This window comes from Sander vitreus, unplaced genomic scaffold (assembly GCF_031162955.1).
Source record: "Sander vitreus isolate 19-12246 unplaced genomic scaffold, sanVit1 ctg325_0, whole genome shotgun sequence".
Lineage (NCBI taxonomy): Eukaryota > Metazoa > Chordata > Actinopteri > Perciformes > Percidae > Sander > Sander vitreus.
In genome coordinates, this window is record NW_027595471.1 from 12,025 (window position 1) to 35,153 (window position 23,129).

General features: G+C 41.8%; 1 protein-coding gene across 1 annotated transcript; it reads right to left on the bottom strand.

The window, feature by feature from the left end:
• Window positions 1–1,788: 1,788 nt before the first annotated feature.
• On the bottom strand, window positions 1,789–21,265 carry LOC144513718 (retinal guanylyl cyclase 2-like). Its single transcript, XM_078244888.1, has 23 exons — window positions 21,025–21,265; window positions 18,827–19,057; window positions 18,250–18,405; window positions 16,838–16,980; window positions 16,518–16,673; window positions 15,919–16,068; window positions 15,037–15,256; window positions 14,754–14,829; window positions 11,576–11,660; window positions 11,137–11,253; window positions 10,910–10,993; window positions 10,434–10,610; window positions 7,575–7,728; window positions 7,094–7,237; window positions 6,860–7,008; window positions 5,266–5,429; window positions 4,662–4,785; window positions 4,521–4,589; window positions 3,372–3,546; window positions 3,013–3,111; window positions 2,833–2,918; window positions 2,028–2,113; window positions 1,789–1,923 (listed from the first exon to the last, which is right to left on the bottom strand). The coding sequence occupies exons 1-23, from the start codon at window positions 21,263–21,265 to the stop codon at window positions 1,839–1,841; spliced, it is 3,171 nt and encodes a 1,056-aa protein (XP_078101014.1). The 3' UTR covers window positions 1,789–1,838.
• Window positions 21,266–23,129: the final 1,864 nt, after the last annotated feature.

Sequence of the window (23,129 nt, forward strand, 5' to 3'; positions counted from 1 at the left end):
ACAGTTGGGTTCAGGAAAAGGTCGTGGGTGGTCTTACAGTTCCGTGACACACAAGAAGGACGGAATGGAAAAGAAGAAAGCAACTTTAGGAAACTTCACATGCGGGGCACAAACCCCGGTCTCCTGGGTGAAAGTCCTGTGTTTGATCCATCCACCCCCCCAACCAACCTCCTTACGCGGAATTTTGGCCTTACATACTATTCGCTACCATAGTCGCTCTTAATGCTACATCATCTTCTCATTGACTTTACATTGGCATTGTTTTCCGTGGTGGCCATACGGAATTTTCACACATTCCGTGCCACCACCACGTAATGTGCTGTTAACAGTTTGTGATCATTTCACGGAAGTCAGTGAGACCAGGCTGCTGTAATAACAGCTGGATAGTTAGGCGTCTGTGGTGCGTTCATGTCTGTGATAGTTAAAACAGCTCGGTGATGCTGTTCTGCCCCCGTTGTTCTCTGTGAAGTTAGCTGGAAGTGAATTATTTATGGTGTATTTTTATGTGGCCTGACTGCGTCGGACTCTGTTTAAAAATAGCCACTTAGGAGGCTTTTGGCCTTGTGTGCTCTGATTAATTTGGCATGCAGTTATCACACCAGTCATAATTTAGTTTTAAAGACAACTCAACTCCTGGCTGTTTTGGAAGAAGGAAATAATGAGTTACAGGTGAACTAGCTGTAAAAGTGAGTTTGCTTTGAGTGCTGTCTAGTGGACAGACTTTATTAAGGTAGGAGTACTACCCCCACCTGCCAAATCCCACTTTCACCTCTGTATATATTTATATACTTCATATAAAAATGAACAATAGAAAAGGAGTAGCTTGTTAGAGGTAACGTTGTTGTGTCTGACAGCTTTCACAGATTCTGATCTGGGTTGATAAAGCTGGAGGTTTCTCAGAGAGTCTGACTACTCATGAAGTCTGAAGGATGTTTGGGTTCAGGATATGCTCTTTACTTAAGCCCTGGATGATAAATACTCATATATGAACTCAGCAGCAGTTAGATTTTTCTGACAGACGAGTTGTGAACTGAACAATTTATTAAATTATTGTCTACATGACAGGTTTAAGAACAAGGAAACACAAATAAATAAAAGTCTTTAACAAAAATAACTGTAGAGCCAAACTCACATCTGCTTTAGTTTAATATTCAGCCAACAATGAAGGAAAGCTGAGATCAAATGCATCATGGGAAGTCTTCTCATAAATAACGCTTATATGTCATCACTTTGTCTTGACTTTAGACAAAAAAAAACTAAAACAATATGACTAATACAGCAGCCAGTTCAAACTGTAGAGAAATAAAGCTTAATTTATTAGTGTTTCAAACACAAAGTTTACCCTATCAACCCTGAAACAAAAAATCAATAACTTTATTTACAACCACAGTCAGTCTGTGAAATTATTACTGATTATTATAAACTAACTGCAGCAGAATCTGACAACATTCATTCTTTAACAGTCTCACAGGGGACATATAGAAGTGTTTCCCAGAATGCACTGCGTCAGTCACAACAGCATGTAAAGTTTTGGTTAGTGTTATTACTTACTTTGACTTTAACATATTATTACTGTTTAATGTGTGAAGGGACATTGACCAATCATAGCTGACTTTCTTCTGTCTACAAACAGGAAGTAAAATCACCATCCAATCAGAACTCCTTTCAGGTTTCACATCGGCTGAAAACTTCTCACCAGCTGAATATATGTTCTTTAAAGAAAAGTCCTGAGGTAATGTGTGTGTGTGTGCCTGCATGTGTACTGCGTGTGTGTGTGTGTGTGTGTGTGTGTGTGTATTTGTGTGCGTGTCTGCGCATGTGAATGCATGCATGTGTAATCATTTCTTTATCATCTTCTGTCGGTCCAGAAACTTTTGTCTTCTTTCAACTGGAACCTCGTCCAGACTGATCCCATGACCCGACCTGAGAGACAGAGAGCATAGTTAATATTAAAATAATAATAATAACTGGTGTTTTGTTGATGTGTGTGTCAGTGTGTGTGTGTGTGTAGATGTGTGTGTTTTTACCCTCCGGTGAGGTCTGGAGGAACAGGAAGTGGACTATCGAAGCCGTCTCTCCCCATCAGCCAATACGTGTCCACGGTTCCTTTCACCTGCACAAACATAAGGCTAAGGTGGAAACCAGGTGGAAGCCGCAGCCTTTGTTGTGCGAAAAAATCTGCAACTCCGACCTTAATCGCAAGGCTACAAGCAGCAAGCTTGTAATAGTATAATCAATAGTATACAATTTCAGCTAAAGCTAATGCTTCTACAGATGGCAGACAACCTGCATAGCGAGAAGATGAAAAAAGAATGAGCTCGGTGAAGACACTGGAACTTAATACCTTAGCCAGTGTCACCCCGAGGTCACAGGTGACTTTGTGATATAAATACTCGACCTGCGCATGAGCGAGACGGAAGATATTCAGTGTTAAGCACTGCCTCTGGCGGTCAGTAAGGATGAAATAAAACATGTCATAGAACTCCCTGCAGTAATACAATTATTAACCATCATTGTGGCATATCTTGATGAACCTTACACCAAAGGAATCAATAAATACATAACAAATAACTAAGGTCTGATGTTTCCTAATTACAAAATAATTAAGATCAGTGTATATGATGGAATAGTGGCATTAAATGTACCAGAGGCCACCAAATTAGGGCTTTTACTGCCAAATATTTTTCCAGGGGGGCATGCCCGCAATCCCTCATGTTTGGTCTTTTCTGACTGTTGATACCAGAGACAGCAGATGTCTGAGCAGCAGATTGTATCTCAGAATCAGAAATCGCCCTACCCTAACCCAGGTGTAAAGTCCAGGATGTAAGTTACCTGGGCCTTTCTGGTCTCTATGTGGTACCCCGCTTTGAGGCTGGTCAGGACCTTCACTGTGCTCAGACTGATGTGGATCCTGTAGGCTGGAGGAGCAACATCACTTATTAGGGTTAGGTTTAACACCAACAGAATATCTATATTTCAGAATAAATTACTGATTTTTAATTTTCTACTCACGCAGTCCGGAGGATTCCATGAGTGAGGCCGTGGTCACTGTGTCTCCAAACAGACAATATCTGGGCATTGTGAGACCGACAACACCTGCCACCACTGGACCTGCAGACAGACAGAGAGAGAGAGAGACAGGTAAGAGAGACAGGTCATACCAATCTGCCAAAAACGATATTTGAATTTAAAACTTGAGAAACGTAGAGAGAGAGACAGAGAGATAGGTCATGCTCACATGAGCTACTGAAACCTTTGTTGTTTAACTAGAAAAGTAATTTTTAAACCTGGAATAAACCTAGATACCTTAACAAAGACAAAAGGATTATACCAATTACACTATTTCCAATCACACATCAGTGTGTGTGTACCTGAGTGCAGTCCGATGCGTATCTTGACTTTGATCTCCGGCATGTGTTTGATCTTAAATTCTCCGATCGAGTGCAGCAGTTCCAGAGACATGTTGGCCACTTCTCCTGCGTGCCGATTCCCGTTTCTGTTGGGAATACCTGAAGCCACCATGTAGGCATCTCCGATTGTTTCTACCTGCAAACACAACACAGTTTCAGTCTGTCAGTCTGCACAGTATACCAAAAAAGATACACCAATAAAAAAGGACCCCAGGAAGAATAACTTTTAGCTTATGCTGAAGCTAATGGGGATACAAATAAAACAAACAAACAAAAAGCTACAACACCAAAAGCTACAACACCAGAACAAAAGCTACAACACCAATACAAAAGCCACAACACCAATACAAAAACTACAACACCAGTACAAAAACTACAACACCAGTACAAAAACTACAACACCAGTACAAAAGCTACAACACCAATACAAAAACTACAACACCAATACAAAAACTACAACACCAGTACAAAAGCCACAACACCAATACAAAAACTACAACACCAGTACAAAAGCCACAACACCAATACAAAAACTACAACACCAGTACAAAAGCCACAACACCAGTACAAAAGCCACAACACCAATACAAAAACTACAACACCAGTACAAAAACTACAACACCAGTACAAAAACTACAACACCAATACAAAAACTACAACACCAATACAAAAACTACAACACCAGTACAAAAACTACAACACAAATACAAAAGCCACAATGGAAGTGACTGGAAATGCTCTTTATTTTGTCAGCTGACACTGCTGCATTGTCAAATCTCTGCACAGTTTATAAACGGTGCCCTCAATCAGCTTCATAAACTGTGCCCACGGATGCACTCAAATTTAATTTTTTTCTACACAGCAGCTAATGAGGTGGACCATTCTGCTAAAATGCCAAATGTTCTGGTTTATTGTTGTTTGGAAGACCCTAACCATCTGTTTTAGTCTGTCTGTAGTTTCTTCAGAAAATTTAAAGCTCTACATATATTTTTAATAAAACTCAGCTTTCAGCGGATGTTGAAACTGAGAGAAAGACAAGTTCATTTATTTGGCTTCATATGGACAAACAAAAAAGTTAAAAGTCATTACGAATGTGCCCTAAGTTTTTACCTTGTAGACGTCATGACGAGCTATAATGGCATCAAACATCGTGTAGAGATCGTTTAGTAGGTCGACCACCTACACACAAACACACACAGTGTCAGTAATGTTAGCAGACAGATGATCACCAGGTGTCTGAACAGTTTGTACCTCAATGGGTTCACTGAGAAATGAGATGGTTGTAAATCCGACGATGTCGCTGAAGTAAAGAGTGCAGTCGGAATAATGTTCAGGCTGGACCGGCTTCCCTTTCTTCAGAGCCTGAGCCACGGACCTGAAACACACACACACACAGATTTTTTTGCAAGATTTAGAAAGTACACATCCATCCATCTTTGTTCTGCTCCTGAGCCTTTTGTAGTATTAAATAAACCTGCTGGTTTGATGTATTTTGATACTGCGGTTCACGTGTGGTTTTATCCTTTATGTGTTTGGGTTAGGGTTTCCATCCCAGAGTAAACAATGACTCAACAGCTCCTGATGGATGTTCAGACAACTATCACTGGAATACTTAGGTACTGAAGAGATGTCTGATTTCTGAGTGGATTTCTGGACATTATTTCTGGATGGACATCAAAGAGAAAGATGAAGTCAAACTGATGTCAATGATACAACATGGGTTTCCTGTCTGTCTGTCTGAACAGGTGAGACTGTGAGCTCTGTGTTTTGAGGCGAGGGTTAATAGAACTGTAATCTTTGATAACATTTTTAAAATAATGATTAAAGTTTCAGTTTTAATTTAAAAGTGTCTTACTTTGGCAGCAGCTGTCCGATCAGCTTATCGGTCTTTTGTCTCTCAATCTCCAGTTCGTCAGTTCGTTCTCTGATCAGGTCCTCCAGGTTGGAACTGTACTGCTCCAACATCCGCAGCATCGAGTCGATGATGTTTGCCCTCTTCCCTTTGTTAATGCCCCGAAACTGCAAGCAGGGGGAAAACACAGGATAAAAATCTGATAAATCACAGGAAAAAACACAGGACAAACAGGAGACAAATGCAGGATAATCACGGCAGTGGCTGATGCAGAACGTGACAGATGGGTGGGCCTGGATTAAGTCGAGGTGGGCCTGAATCTAGGCCGTTGTCCCGAATCATCCACATAGTTCCCGAATCCAGGAAATTAAACTACAGCAGCAGTCTTCAGTTGCCTGATGAAACATTTTTCACAGGGCTTAAAGGAGAAAAAGGGAATTCATTATAGATGGATTATCATTTTCGTTGTTCAAGATACTGCTCGTTCAACTTCCAATTATGATTAACTATCTCATATTGTTGACTAGGCTAAATAAGCCAATATATCAACAAACTATCTCCTATTTTCAACATACTAGGTCATAGTTTTGACCTTAACCAAAACATTATTTTATCTCATGTATTGTTTTCTTGTCCCTGTAGAAATGTGTTTCTTTATATTGAACATTGGACACATTTGAGCTGAAGAGGACCATAAAGTGCTCTGATATTGGCGAATTTGTGTTTCTAGGATGGCGAAGGAATGTCCCGCCCTTATCCACCTCTGATTGGCTGGTACCCGCTGCCTTCATTTGTTGGATTGGTTAGGTTTAGGCATGAGGAAAGAGATTGGTTAAAGTTCGGGTGAGAATACCAGAGTAAGTCAATCAGAGGCAGGGTAGGGCGGGACATGGCTTCGCCCTCCTAGGAAAACATAACTTCGCCTCCGTTTCTGAGTCTTCTTCTGGACTGGTTTAAACCGATAGAAAGCTGCCGGAGCTTCTGCTTCTGCTTCTGACTTGCGGGGAGAAACACAGCCTTCACCCCGCACACAGTGAGAGTTTACACACACCCAGCCTCAGACATTCACTCCCAGTAGCCTACTATGTCCACTTTCTGTGTGCTGAGCCTCAGCAGAAATGAGTGAGTGCAACTTGTTTAGCCATACTAAAGCAAAATCAAGATACCATGACACAGCGAACGTTACCGTTGTTCGTGCCTGATTTAATAGTGCTACATTGATGTTACATTGACCAATGAAAACACCAACACACTTAACTTTTTAAATAGTTATCAGGTTGACTTATAATGTTACTGTTTTTAACATGTTATAGATAAAATACACCACATACAGTACTAATATCCATGTTTAACTATACAGAGTAGAATTGGGTGGGCCAGCTGTCAATGTGGGCGGGCCCAGGCCCGTCCAGGCCCGCCCACAGCTCCGCGCCTGAATCACGGGACAAAACTGATAAAACACGGGACAAAACACAGGACACACATGGGACAAAACTCTGATAAAACCCGGGACAAAACAAGGGACAAAACAAGGCACAAAAATCTACAAAAAAACTGATCAGAAAATGTCTCATCTGTTTAAAAAATGCTGTCTCACCTGTTTGAAGATGTGGTCGAAGCAGGGCCTCTGACTCGGATCTTCGCTCCAACAGTCGTTCATCAGACTGAGACACTCAGCCGGAGCTTCATCCACCGAAACTATTGGTCTGCAGAGAGGGGGGGGATGCTTCAGATGCTCCACGATCTCTGAGACAGACAGACAGGTTAGACAGACAGACAAGCAGGCAGGCAGGCAGGCAGACAGACAGACAGACAGACAGGCCTGTCTCACCCTGGGCAGGCATATCCATCATGGCGTAAGGCAGCGTTCGTGAGATCACTTCCTGTATGATAATGGCGAAACTGAAAACGTCTCCAGAAAATGAACCTCCTTGAACCGGATTCCTCAAGAGCTCTGGAGCTGTCCACAGTAGCTCTGAGAGACAGACAGGTAGAGAGTGAGACATACAGACAAGTAGAAAGACAGGCAGGTGGAGAGACAGACAGGTAGAGAGTGAGACATACAGACAGAGATAGAGGGACAGACAGACAGGCAGACAGACAGGTTGAGACAGTTTCTATAAAATATTTGACATGATTCTTGTTCTATATGTTTAAATGTTTTGTGTGATTCAGCAGCAGAAACTCTTTAATAGGGAAACAAACCTTCAGCTTCATATTTCAGACAGAAACTGAGATTGAAACAAAACTTAACCTTCATATTTTAGTTTTTCTGAACAATTTTGACTTGCAATTATCGTTAAAGTTTTCACCTTGCGGGTCCTCGGAAAGGCTGATGTTCTCAGAATGAAGGATCATGAGAAGTCCATAGTCTGTGATTTTCAGAACGAAGCGTCCGTCGACTAAACAGTTTGTGGACTTCAGACGGCCGTGACTCAACCCTCGTAGATGAAGGTACTTCATCCCCTGATACAGAAAACTGCATTTATTTTTGTTAAAGAACAGTGAAAGTCCTGTGTGATGAACAGATGTAGGCACTCAGAGGATTAACACCCAACCTGGGTGTAAGATTTGACGCTCAGCTCACATTTGACGCCAACTTTAAACATCTTTGCAAGATCCCCTTCTACCACCTCAAGAACATTACGTCCCACACTCTGTCAGATGCTTAAGAACTGGTCCACGCCTATGTCTCCTTATAAACTACAACACACCCAAAAAAGCGCAGCTAGGATCCTAATGAAGATACGAAAGTACAACCATATCACACCCATCCTTCACTCACTCCACTGGCTTCCTGTCTCATACAGGATTGAGTTCAAAATCTCCCTACTCACCCATCAGTGCATACACGGCAATGCCCCTCCCTACCTCAAAGAGTTACTCGCACCACAAACCTCTTTACATAACCTCCGCTTGTTTCCTCTCCGCCTCGGCTTTGACAGTGTTGGAATGTAACTAAGTACATCTACTCCAGTACTGTACTTCAGTCCAAATGTTGAGGTACTTGTACTTTACTTGAGTCTGCCAGTCATGCCACTTTCTACTTCTACTCCGTTACAGTTCAGAGAGAAATATTGTACTTTTTAATCCACTACATTCATCTGACAGCTGTTCGCCATCCAGTCCTTAATGGAAGACAAACATTTGAGCAGAACTTACACTTTGTTAGTCTCTTCCGGATTAAAAGAAACATACAGCTGGATGTCATCAGCATAACAAATGATAATAGATATCTCCAAATTGCCTAATTATGTGGCCTAGGGGAAGCATATACAACGTAAATAAAATCAGACATAACATAGAGCTCTGAGGCACCCCAGAAGAAAGGGCAGCGGTTTCAGAAAAATAGGGACCAAGTGGCACTGAAAGAAAGATAAGAGGAGAACCAGTCCAGGGCACTCCCAGAGATACCAACCCAGTGCTTAAGTCTTTCAAGCAAGATGGCATGATCCACAGTATCGAAAGCTGCGCTAAGGTCCAACAGCACCAAAACAGAACATTTACCTGCATCAGAAGACATCATTAAATCATTGGACACTCTAAGATGAGTGGTTTCTGTAGTGTTTTGACGGGAGCCAGATTGAAATTTGTCTAGTATGTTGTGTGTGGCCAAGACAGCAGTGAGCTTGTTGGCAACAACTTTTTCTAAAATTTTGTGAATAAAAGGCATCTTGGAGATAGGCCTATAGTTTGTAGGAGTTGATGGATCTAGATTGGTTTTCTTCAATAGTGGCTGAACAACTGCATATTTAAAATACGATGGGTCACAACCAGTTTACAGAGAGCTGTTGATTATAGAGAGCACACAAGTACTCACAGACCCAAGGACATTTTTAAATAAGGAAGTTGGTATAACATCTACCGGGCTCAAGGAAGATTTTATACTACTCACCAACTCAGTGAGTTCTTGCAGTGAAATAGAAGCAAAACGATTCAAAATGAATGGCCGAGTAAAATGAACAGAACATGCAGTAGCAGTGGAGTTGATGTTAGTCCTGACATCTCTGATCTTATTTTCAAAGAAAAATAGAAAGTCACTGCAGTCCTTATTTGAAAACAGGAGCAGGATTGACAATGTTGTTGACGGTGTCAAAAAGTATTTGGGGTCACGCTTGCTGGAAGAAATAAGGTTAGAAAAGTAAGATGTCCTCGCCTCCTTAACCATATTATTATATTCAGATGTGATGGTGGTTTTCCACTGTCATTCAGCCCTCCGACATATACGCCAAAAACAGCAAGTGGAGTCATTTAACAATGGGGATGAGTTGATAGAGGGAACAAGTCGCATTTTACCTGGAGCCACTTTATCCAAAACTAATGAGCAATATGTGTTGAATGAGTGGACCAGACAATTAATGTCAGCATGAGAAGACAACACTACACTTTGGTCAAAAGCTGCAGAACACCTTTCAGTTGAGAAGCAATTTAAGATGCGAGAACAGCTTATACATTTACTGGGCTGTAAATCTAAATTAAAAGACAGGTTGAATAAAATGCAGCCATGGTCAGTAACATGTAGCTCCTCAGAGCAAATAGAGTCAAGATTAAGACCAAGTGTAAAAACAAGGTCCAAAGTATGATCGACGTATGTTGGATCAAATTAAAAGACTTAGTGACATTAAGAAAATCCGCATCAAAGGTGCAAGACATGTCATCGACGTGAATATTAAAATCACCAACCATAACCACTTTTTCCAACCCAATAATGAGGAAAGATCACTGAATTCAGACATAAAATAACTGTTTGAACCAGGGGGCCAATAAATTAAAACACAATAAAATGGATTTCGACTACCAACTTTGGTCACATGTAGTTCACATGATGAAAAAATCCCAATGGTTACTGTCCGACTTTGAAAGCACTTTTTATACACAACCGTGAGCCCTCCACCCCGGCCCGAGGTCCTGGGAGTAATGAAAAGACAACAGTCTGGTGTCTGACAACGGGTCAGTAGTAGTATTAGTATTAGTAGTAGGGTCAGTAATAGTAGTAGTATTAGTATTAGAGTTAGTAGTAGTTAGCAGGATGTTTGTATCACTAGGAATAGAATGGTTAGTAGTAATATTACCTTGATGAGGATGCAGCGAGGACTTGAACATCCAGTCCAGTCTCATGTCTCCGTCAGGGTCAGGGTTAGTAGTATTAGTAGTAGTAGTAGTAGTATTACCTTGATGAGGTCCATTAGCAGCGAGGACTTGAACATCCAATCCAGCCTCATGTCTCCGTCAGCCAGCAGGTCGGCCAGACTCCCCCGAGGACAATGTTCCACCACCAGAGCAAAGATCCCAGAGTCCACAAACAATCCCACATAAAGGTTTGTGTTCTCGTGTCGCATCTCCCTCAGCTGCACACACACAGGGAAATATAATGGTAAATATATTCAGTTCACTTATATATATATATATATATATATATCATATTCATATTTAAACTGTCATAAAATAAATATATAAACTGTCAGAGTATTAATCTATATACTGTCAACATATTGATCTATAAACTGTGAAAATATAAATTAATGATGTCTTACACAGCAACTTATGTATTTAATGTTTAGCATGCTTTTATTTTCTTACAGAATATAATAGTTACAGTTTTTAATGTTTTATGTAAAGTGAAATGTGCTCTAAATAATCTTTGTACATAGCTGAAAAGACTCCGAGTGTTTTGATTCACAGCTGTTATCTTCCTTTCAACGGGGATCTTCTTCAGCCAAACCCAGTCGCCCTGGCAACAACACAACCAATCAGAGCACACCATCAGTAAGTCAGTCAGACAGAGAGACAGGCAGGCAGACATACAGACAGGCAGACAGACAGACACAGACACACAGACAAACAGACAGGCTGACAGAGAGTCACTGTGTGTACCTCCAGGATTCCGATGTTGGAGCTCTCAGGTGACGTCAAGATGTAACTTCGAGCGATCGAACGCATCGGAGTTTTTATTTCCAAAAGACTCCTCATGATCGACTCATCGTTCAGTTTCTACAAAAACAACAACACCAATAACGTCATCAACGACAAAATGTCTCCAACAACTAAAGACAAACACAATCAGCACTTCAGTGTTCATCACCAGGATGTTAACTCATCCACTTCAAACAGAAAAACAGGCCGATAAATTCTGGAGATTTTCATTCTGGATGACCGCTGAAACTGTAAAAACATCTGCAGATTCTGTTTGGGTCAGATCTCTGTTTACTGGGTCAAAAGAAGAATCAAAAAAGCTTTAAAAAAACAAAGTGTCAAAAAAGCGAGAAAAGGAAAAGTTTCTGTTAATGAGAACCTTAAGGAAACAGTTTCTGACCTTCTTGCTGACTTGAGTGTCAATGAAGACGATGTCATCCAGCGTCAGAACCATTTTGGTCGTGTTCGCTCTTCTCCTGTAAGTCCTGAACACAGATTATTGTTATGAGTGAGTGAGTGAGTGAGTGAGTGAGTGAGTGAGTGTGTGTGTGTGTGTGTGTGTGTGTGTGTGTGTGTGTGTGTGTGTCAATCCTCCTTCTCAAACCCCAAACAACTTTTCTCCATCTTCCCTAACCTCCTTGACCCCTCCCCCCTTCCCTCCTCCTTTCTACCAATCCACTTTGTCAACTACTTTGTAAAAAAGATAGATAATATACGCTCTTCATTATCCATTTCCTGAAATCATCTTTCCATCCATCACATCCAGTACTCTTTCACCCCTCTATCTCCAAATCTAATTCTTACTTTGATTACCTGGCTGGCCACTCGACTGCCCTGTCACTGAGCACCTTCACATCGCTAGAGCAGCCTCGCTGTCCTCTGTTGTCATCCTTCTGGATCTTTCTGTTGCCTTTGACACAGTAAAACACCAGATCCTCATATTGACACTCCAGGATCTGGGTGTCTTAGGCTCTGCGCTCTCTTTGCTCAAATCTTACCTGGCAGACCACACCTACTGAATAACTTGGAGAGGATCTATCTCAGAACCTTGCCCACTCACAACCAAGGGCATGGGAAGGGGGGTGCTACAGCACCCCCCTGTTGGCAGGAGCTGGATTTTATATATATATATATATATATATATATATATATATATATATATATATATATATATATATATATATATATGAATAATTACTAATTCGCTGTCTGACATTATTATATTATATAATGAGGCAAATAGCAAAAAAGGGTTATGGATAGGTTCGAATTTAGCCTACCAAAAATGAACAGTAATAGAGGTCAAAGTGAAAGTGAGTCAAGTGACGTGACTCGCTGAGAAGCGAGCAGGCTGAGTCTAGGTGACTGGAACGTTAGTTGTAGAGAAGAATATGTCCCAGAAAAGGATACAAGATTTTTTCTTCCGGCATTGTAACGCGGCTAAAATTAACAAGATTTCATCTGTAGATATTACAGTTGATGTTTCCTCGTCCACCGACGAGGCAAACTCTGTTGGGGAAGCTGAAGAGCCTGAGTCTGAAATAACGTTAGCAAGCAACTCGGCTAACGTTAGCAGCACCATCATAGCATGTAACGATAACTTTACAGAAGGATTTGAAAAGCCCCGTCAGCCAAGCAACTTCAGTTATCCTGGAAGGAGGTTTGGGACAGAAACTTTTCAACGGTCTTTTCAGCTGAGATGAGAATGAATGATAAGGCGTTTCTTGTGTCATTTGTTGTGTTAGAGTGCCATCCACTGGGCACAATTGGTAACTATCTTGAAATACGGGAATATGTTCAGTTTACTTCCTGTTCAGGTGTGGAAAAGAACTACGGTTTACACGCTGGTTCAGTGTCTCCTGAAACTTTGGTTATTCTGCTAAAAGAATAAGTTGTTTTAAAGATAATTCCGTTCCCTGTGAGGGCAATGCCTGGAAGTACGATTGTTTTCATTGCATATGTTTTGTGTAACAGAAACCGCTGTGACGTGGTTAGGACACATTTGCTGTGGAGAAGGCACAAGTTAGGAAATTGTTGGCTAGGTCATTGCAGCCTGCTTATTAGCATATATTTTCAAACCAAACATCTCTGGTGTGGTTTTAACGATTAGAAAAGTAATTTACCTTAGCTATATACTGAAACAGGCTAATGATGTCAAGTGCACTTCTGTGATGTTAGGGTGGGTGCAGTGGAGTCGGAGTGGCGAGTGCCGTCGCATAATTGTGGAACTGTGGAATTTGGCTGCCCAGGACTTCCCTAAAACTTCTCACTCTCACCCATACACTGCGCTAAAATGGCGTATTTAGCTGTCAAAATCCGAAACATTTCCTGGGGGGAGAAATCGTCAGACATCCATTATTTTGTTATTCAGTACCCCTAGTCAACAATAGGTTCCCGTGCGCCTGCTCACAACCCTCAGGATTTAGTCCTGGGTCCCTTCCTCTTTTCTCTATACACCAACTCTCTCGGGTCTGTCATTCATTCACGTCTTTTCCTACCACAGCTACGCGGACAACACCCAACTTATTCTCTCCTTTCCCCAGTCTGAACGCAGGTAGCAGCACATATCTCAGCTTGTCTGACTGACATTTCTTCTTGGATGTCCACACACCACCTAAAACTCAACCCCGACAAGACTGAGCTCCTTTTCCTTCCAGGGAAGGGTTCTCCTACCCAAGACCTGACTATAGCAATTGACAACTCTGTGGTAGTCCCCACCCAGACTGCTAGAAACCTGAGTGTGACACTTAACGAACAACTCTCCTTCACTGCCAACATCGCTGCAACTACCCGATCGTGTAGATACATGCTGTATAACATCAGAAGGATACGTCCCCTTCTAACGCAGAAGGCAGCTCAGGTTCTGGTTCTGGTTCAGGCTCTAGTCATCTCACGTCTAGACTACTGCAGCTCCCTCCTGATTGGTCTGCCTGCATGCTCCCTCCTGATTGGCCTGCCTGCATGTGATATCCGGCCCCTGCAGCTCATTCAGAATGCAGCAGCTGGATTTGTCTTCAACCTCCCCAAGTTCTCTCACACTACACCGCTCCCCTCACTGGTTACCAGTTGCTGCCCACATCTGCTTCCAGACACTAGTACTGGCATACAGGGCCATGAACGAATTAGGCCCAGGTTCCATGACATGGTCAAATCCTACACCCCAGCTCGCCCACTCCGCTCTGCGTCAGCCAACCTGCTTGCTGCCCACTCACAGCGAGGGACAACTAATCACTCAACGAAATCCGGACTGTTTGCTGTCCTGGCTCCCAAATGGTGGAATGAGCTCCCTATTGACATCAAGATGGCCAAAAGCCTACGCATCTTCCGCCGCAGACTAAAAACATATCTCTTCTGACGCCACCTTGGATAATAAAAAAAAAACTTAAAGTTGCCATTTCATGTGGCTCTTTGTAGTTTGCATTTACTTCTTGCTTTCCAGAGTTTGTACCTTTAAGGTTGAAAGCACTTATGGATAAAAGTGTCATCTAAATAACATGTAATGTAAAAAAAAATGTATGTATGTATGTGTGTGTGTGTGTGTGTGTGTGTGTGTGTGTGTGTGTGTGTGTGTGTGTCACCTGAACCAGTAGATGAAAGCTCCAATCACAGCACAGAGCACCAGGAAGATGAAGAACATTGTCACAGAGCTCAAACCTGCAGAGAAAAAACAAAAATGAGAAAATAAACTAAGCTGACATTATTGTGACAAACAGCAGGGGGAGCTGTTCACCTGACCCCCCAAACCAGGTACGATCGACAAAGTCTCCCCTTTCTGTAGGTCAGTGAACAAACTACAGCCCACCCTGTAGGTCAGTGAACACACCACAGTCCCCACCCCTCCCTGTAGGTCAGTGAACGCACCACTACTGCAGGCCTCCTCTGGACTAAACCAACAGAAGCTGGCCTTGGGGGGTTTTCCTCCAGGGAAGATGAAGGAGTGACTCAGCGGTCTCAGACCCCCAACCATCCTGTCCGTTTGAGTGTGAGCAAGCGTGTGCGTCGGCACGAAGCGGTCGCCGTTACTGTCCAACACCACGTACCTGGCCTGCAGGCCACGCCCATCTTTACCTCCGTACAACTCCTGAGAGAAACCATAGAAGAAGAGAGCGTCACATATTATCAGGGTGGTAACTGATAATACTGACATTTAAAGGAGAACAGGGACTACATTATTCAGACCAGTAGTGTAGTCTGTTTTTTTGTAGTGAGTATACTGGGATTATTTCTTCCAGCTTCACACTCAATCTTTCCAGGGCAACGCGTCCCAGAGCGACGCATCCCAGAGAGACAACCCCATACGTATTTTGTAACGTTACAGCGTAGAGCATCAGCATCATTTGGCTCATTTTCTGTAGTTTTTGTAACGTTAAAATTGTCTGCAGTATCACTCGAAGTAGTAATAGCTTCCAGGGCAGGCTTACGAAAACACTGAAGGAGTGTAGTTTGAGTTCGCTTTCATTTTGTATCTTTAGTAGTAAGTGATTCACATTAGTTCATTTCAAATTTGCGCGGAGAATGATTGTTCCTAGGTGATTTGCAACACAGACGGGGAAATTTATGTAGTGTAAAAGTTATTGTAGTGTAGTTGTCATAAAACAATCGTCGTTACGTATCCTGCCACTTTTCTAAGTGCGTATACGAAAAAACCTTTCCCAGTTGGTATACGACGTATACCTGCGTATCACGTAGACTACACCACTGGTTTAGACAAATTAATTTAATTAAAGGTTAAATGTTTCTGACCTGATTGAAGCCCTGGAAATCAAAGCCTCCATTTGATTGGACGAGCTGATCACCTGTCACCCAGTGCCCGCCCCCTGCCTGACGACGCTCTTCCACCGCCTTAGCAACGAAGTACACCATGTTGAAGATCGTCCCAAAGAACGGTGACACCTGCAGACAAAAGTCATGCAAAACTAATCACATTTTATTTATAAAAAACATCCACTATTTTATTATTTTTTATAATTGTTTAAGTGTGTAGTTGTCCTAACCCCAAAGCTGTTTTTGTGTCAGAGGACTGAAACAAACAACTAACTTTAAAGCTAATCTAATATTAAACAAGAACCAAGCTGTAATGTTACCCTACAGGACTAATGTTCAGCAGCAGTTAGTAACAAGCTGTAATGTTAACCGTACAGGACAAAGTCCTGACTCTCCCGATTGCCACTCCGCCTCTGGTAGTATGTGTTGTGTAGTATGTGTTGTGTAGAAGTAGTTGTGTAGTATGTGTTGTGTAGTAGTAGTTGTGTGGTATGTGTTGTGTAGTAGTAGTTGTGTAGTATGTGTTGTGTAGCAGTAGTTGTGCAGTATTAGTTGTGTAGTAGTTGTTGTGTATTGACCTCAGTAGCAGCCACAGCAGAGCGAATCTCTCGGGTTATTTGAGCCTGACGAAAAGCTTCGTAGAAACTCTGGTCCGACGCCATGGTAACGGTCAGCACGGAGCTGTAGGCGCGACGAAGCTTTGTGTTATTGGTCAGCTGAGGAAATACTGTGTCCTGATTGGACAGAGGAGGGAAACAGGGAACAAAATTCAGCTTCAAGAGAACTTTACTCAGACCGAGGACTTTAGAGATTATTTTGATATGTGTAATCAGAAAACCGCTTCAGTAAGAAATATAATGTAGTTATCATTTTCAGGAAGTTAAGGATGGTTGGTTACCTGGTACGGCATGGCGTACAGCAGGGCGTCATACGGAATAAAGATGTAACCGTCGGAAACCATCCCCATGTCTAGAGCAGCCAATAGGAGCTCTTCCTGATCCTGTCCACCAATCAGGACGGAGCTCATGCACATTATCACCACTGCAAAAAGGAAATTAAAAACAGTTTTCAGACGTAAATCTGCTGATTATCTGCAGATCAAATAATGTTTCTGCATATGAAAAGGAGTTTTAGATGATCTCCTCTGTGATCTGTAAAGCCCAGTTCAAACCAAAGAGTTGTGACGAGACGAGGTGACACTAGCAGCTAGCTGCAACAGGTCGGTCTGAAGCGTTGCCATAGCAATGACTCTTTCTTCTATCATAGATATATATACATGGATACCGCATTCACCGCTGCTATTCGTTGGAAAGATCGTCGACGCAGTCGCCACTTTAGGACGGACATATCATAATTTCTGGCTGTATTTCCAACAGATTGTCAAGCAGTTTGCTTCGCTACAGTGTATTTATGACACAGGATACTTGGTTAAATTAAAATGAGGGTTTTCATACCAAAATACTTTATCTTGCCTAGATGGTAACAGTACACGCCTTTAAGCCTTAAATTAAATTTAAACAGGTGAGATATATAAAAATTCAACCTCCGTACAGTTGTCATGAAGAGGGAAATTATCTATAGAGACCAAAATATATTACTAATTACTTAAATAAAAATAGCTTAGCTTAATTCAGTATCAGGAGAGTCACTTAGCTTAATGTTAGCTTAGGAGGATTAACATTAGCTCTTTTGATTTCAAATTAAACACTTTTCCTAACAAATATTGTAAAACACCTTTTTTATCTGTAAAATGTTATTCCATGTTGCTTAGTTTCCATCCAAAAGCAGCACAAAAGTCTTTTTCTCTGAGTCTTTATGGTCACAAGGGTCACATGTCCATCCCAAAACGGCGTAGGCACAGACGCATATCTACATATATATATATATATATATATATATATATATATATATATATATATATATATATATATATATATATATATATATATTGTATCTATGGTCTTCTCTTTGTTGCGTCTAAATATGAAGGTGGATAACGTTGCATTTCTAACTTCTGTTGAAACAGGAGACGTCTCTTACGTTCTAAAACCAGCCTCTGGAGATTGGACCAGAGGCTGGTTTGAGTCAAGCTGAGACGGGCCGGTTTGGACCGCTGAAACCTTGCAGAGAGTACATTATAAAATGGTCTTGTCTCGTCGCTAATCTTTGGTCGGAACTGGACTTTAGGGTTGGACAGAGTTTTCGGATGGAAATCAACGCAGATAAATGATCATCATATGCAGATAAATAATGTTTCTGTGTCTGAAGATGTTAATCTCATCTGATCTGTTGAACACAAACAGCGCTGACCTTTGACCTTGTCGGCTTCTCTGATCGTTCTGAGCGCCTCCCGAGGTCCACCCTTGCTCTCTGTTTCCATGGTAACCACCGGACCAATTGGCAGGCCCAGAGCTCGGAGCGCCGAGGCCACTTCCTGTCCGGTGCTCTCCCATAGGTCGGATGGAGCTGATGACCAACATGAAGAAACGTGAAAAAAGACATCAAACATCATTAACGTGACAGCAGACTCGATTGATGTCTTTACAGTCTCCCTCGTCCACGATGTTGGATTTAAAGGCATTTAGGATTTCCCAACCAGAGGTAAAACCTGAGATAAGACAGGATTCCTAAAGATGGTTAGGATTGGCTTCTGTAATACCATATTGGAAAAAACTAGGGCTGCAATATGAATTGTTTATCGCAATATCAACTTTCACAATAAACACAAAAGACACAGATTTTGTGTTTGTCAATATGTCAGCAGAAAACTGCACTTTAAAATGTAACTCCGTTTTTAGTGCTCGCTTTCATGAAGCAGTTTGTTGTATTTTATCAGAACTGAGAACAAGTTAATATGTGGTTATCAAGATATTCAGCGTTATCCCACCGGAGACCACGGCGACGTGCGCCCAGCGGAAGAACCGCAGCACGGTGAACAGAACCCTGCTGGGCGGCATGATGGGCGGCAGGTTCGGCCAATCAGCATCCAGACAGCCTGGCGAGGCAAGGCCCGCCTCCCAGTGCTGAGCGAATAGGGAGGCAGCGTGGCAGAGGGCGGGGTTAAAGGGCCCGATGTAGGCGTGGCCGTAACCCTCCATGTCCCTGAGGTCCGTCAGCGCTGAAATACAACCAAAGAAGAACAGTTAGCGCTGAAATACAACCAGAGAAGAAGAAGATAATCTAAAGGTTTTAAATTATATATATATATATATATATATATATATATATATATATATATATATATATATATATATATACACATATATATATATATACACACATATATATATATACACACATATATATATATATATATATATATATATATATATACACACACATATATATATATACACACACATATATATACACACATACATACACACACACACACAGTATACATATATACACACATACAGGTGCTGGTCATATAATTAGAATATCATGAAAAAGTTGATTTATTTCAGTAATTCCATTCAAAAAGTCAAACTTGTATAATGTATACATTCATCACACAGACTGATATATTTCAAGTGTTTATTTCTTTTACTTTTGATGATTAGAACTGACAACTAATGAAAACCCCAAATTCAGTATCTCAGAAAATTAGAATATTACTTAAGACCAATACAAAAAAAGGATTTTTAGAAATGTTGGCCAACTGAAAAGTATGAACATGAAAAGTATGAGCATGTACAGCACTCAGTACTTAGTTGGGGCTCCTTTTGCCTGAATTACTGCAGCAATGCGGCGTGGCATGGAGTGGATCAGTCTGTGGCACTGCTCAGGTGATAGGAGAGCCCAGGTTGCTCTGATCGTGGCCTTCAGCTCTTCTGCATTGTTGGGTCTGGCGCATCCCATCATCCTCTTCACAATACCCCATAGATTATCTATGGGGTTAAGGTCAGGGGAGTTTGCTGGCCAGTTAAGAACAGGGATACCATGGTCCTTAAACCAGGTACTGGTAGCTTTGGCACTGTGTGCAGGTGCCAAGTTCTGTTGGAAAATGAAATCTGCATCTCCATAAAGTTGGTCAGCAGCAGGAAGCATGAAGTGCTCTAAAACTTCCTGGTAGACGGCTGCGTTGACCCTGGACCTCAGAAAACACAGTGGACCAACACCAGCACATGATGACATGGCACCCCAAACCATCACTGACTGTGGAAACTTTACACTGGACTTCAAGCAATGTGGATTCTGTGCCTCTCCTCTCTTCCTCCAGACGCTGGGACCTTGATTTCCAAAGGAAATGCAAAATGTACTTTCATCAGAGAACATAACTTTGGACCACTCAGCAGTAGTCCAGTCCTTTTTGTCTTTAGCCCAGGCGAGACGCTTCTGACGCTGTGTCTTGTTCAGGAGTGGCTTGACACAAGGAATGCGACAGCTGAAACCCATGTCTTGCATACGTCTGTGTGTGGTGGTTCTTGAAGCTCTGACTCCAGCTGCAGTCCACTCTTTGTGACTCCCCCCACATTTTCTGAATGGGTTTTGTTTCACCATCCTCTCCAGGATGCGGTTATCCCTATTGCTTGTACACTTTTTTCTACCACATCTTTTCCTTCCCTTGGCCTCTCTATTAATGTGCTTGGACACAGAGCTCTGTGAACAGCCAGCCTCTTTAGCAATGACCTTTTGTGTCTTGCCCTCCTTGTCCAAGGTGTCAATGGTTGTCTTTTGGACAGCTGTCCAGTCAGCAGTCCTCCCCCATGGTTGTGTAGCCTACAGAACTAGACTGAGAGACCATTTAAAGGCCTTTGCAGGTGTTTTGAGTTAATCAGCTGATTAGAGTGGCACCAGGTGTCTTCAATATTGAACCTTATCACAATATTCTAATTTTCTGAGATAGTGAATTTGGGGTTTTCATTAGTTGTCAGTTCTAATCATCAAAAGTAAAAGAAATAAACACTAGAAATATATCAGTCTGTGTGGAATGAATGTATACATTATACAAGTTTCACTTTTTGAATGGAATTACTGAAATAAATCAACTTTTTCATGATATTCTAATTATATGACCAGCACCTGTATATATATATATATATATATATATATATATATGTGTCTGCTGATTGGCTAACAGACCTTTGGAGGCTGAGCAGCTCTCGTCCAGCAGTTTGACATCGTACCAGTATCCTCGGCTCATACCCATGTCGCTACGTAACCGTGACAACGCCAGGTTGGCCGCCGCTGATGGCATTGCCCGGGAGAACATGGGGTCACATGACCACGGGCCAATCAGAGCCAGCTTAAAGGTCGCTGTCCAGACCTCTGAGAAGCATAGCAACCACAGACAGGCCCCTGGCAAGCACTTGGGAAGCTGCATCCTGGAAACCTGAAACACAGAACGGAAGTTTATTTCACATATATATATATATATATATATATATACATACAGTATATATACATATATATGTGTGTCTGTGTGTGTGTGTGTGGGTGTGTGTGTGTGTTGTGTATAATCCAGATTTGAAGTGTATTTTTAGTGGTGAAGCAGCTTCTTTCTTATCTCAGGATTTAATCATGATGGTCACCATAGCAACTGTCAGTCTGTCCTTATCCAGAATCAAGATTGAAATAGAAGCAGCACTCTTTGTTACGAAAGCTTCTGCCCCAGGGTTTGGGTTATATTGTAACACTGGTGCCACCCACCCTAACCCTAACCCTAACCCCGACACAGGAACACAGCTGTGACCGGGTGTGCGATCCCCGGCCGGAGTACGGAGTACAGCCAGCAAGACGCGGCACTCCCCTAAAATATCCCCCGGGCTCTGTTCAGCATGTGCACGCAACATTACAAGCCGAGACCACGGTATAGCGTCTGTAGGAGTAAAACCATTTAGAGGATTGTAGAAGAAGTAAAGAGAATTAGGGTTAGCAGCTTGAATGCTCCAACCCTTTCAGCCCCACTAACCCAATAACAAGCTACTCTTTATGTCTGTCTAATGCTAACAGGAGCACATTATCAGAGCTGAATATTTGGGTTTGGGTTTTCACTCATCAACTTTTAAAAGTGTTGAAAATCTGGTTATTGTAGCACACCACAATCAACTTCATTAAAAAAATGAAATTCCCCACAACAAAGTGGCTAGTAAAACACTGAGTGGCTAGTAACTCAAACGCTGCAGAGGAGGAATATGGAGGGTACTGTCCCTTTAAGGAGACCACAAGGTTTGGTTTACACATTTAATCCAATCACATTAAATCCTACACCTACACACACACACACACACACACACACACACACACACACATATATATATATATATATATATATATATATATATATACTGTATAAACTTATAATTATACAGTTTTCTGTCATATTCCCTGTCCATGATCATCAGAGCCAAACAGAATCTGAATTTGTTTCACAGTTTCCGGCGGTGATCCACAGAGATAACAGATGACCTCTGGCTCTGATAATACCAAACAAACTGGTACATCAGACTAGAAATCTTTTGTACTGGACTCTGGGCTCATCACACATTTAAACATCTCAGCTAATTTAAACAAACTAACACACACACACACACACACACACACACACACACACACACATTGTGTTTACCTTCTGTCTCACAGATTCATCTGTCCAAAGAAAACCGTCAGTTCCAGTTGGTAAAGAAAATAAAGAAAAATAAAGAAAATATATCCTCAAATGAAAGCTGCGCTGCACAAAGTGCTGATGATGATCTCGAACGAGAGAAAGAAACACACACACACACACACACACACACACACACACAGAGACACACACACACAGAGTCAGAGGCTTTAGTTAATCTCGTTTAGAGTTCAGTCAGTGTGTGTGTGTGTGTGTGTGTGTGTGTGTGTGTGTGTGTGTGTGTGTGTGTGTGTGTGTGTGAGTGTGTGGATGACCTTTTCTGTTGAATCTCTCCGAGGTCGTTTCCTCAGGCTCCATGAAGTTTCCTGGCTGATGACATCATCCACCTCTCTGTGATGTCACAGATTAAGTCAAGTAGGCAGTTGGTTGTGTGTTTGAGCTGATATTACCTTTTCCTTTTGAATTCAGCACTGAGATGGCTGAGGCTATGAAGGAGGGTTTATATCTATATATATGATATATATATATATATATATACTGCAGGGCCACTGTTCCTTCAGTTCTGAGAGGATCTGTTGGTCTGATCTGGATTAGATCAACATACTGTATATATAACCATATT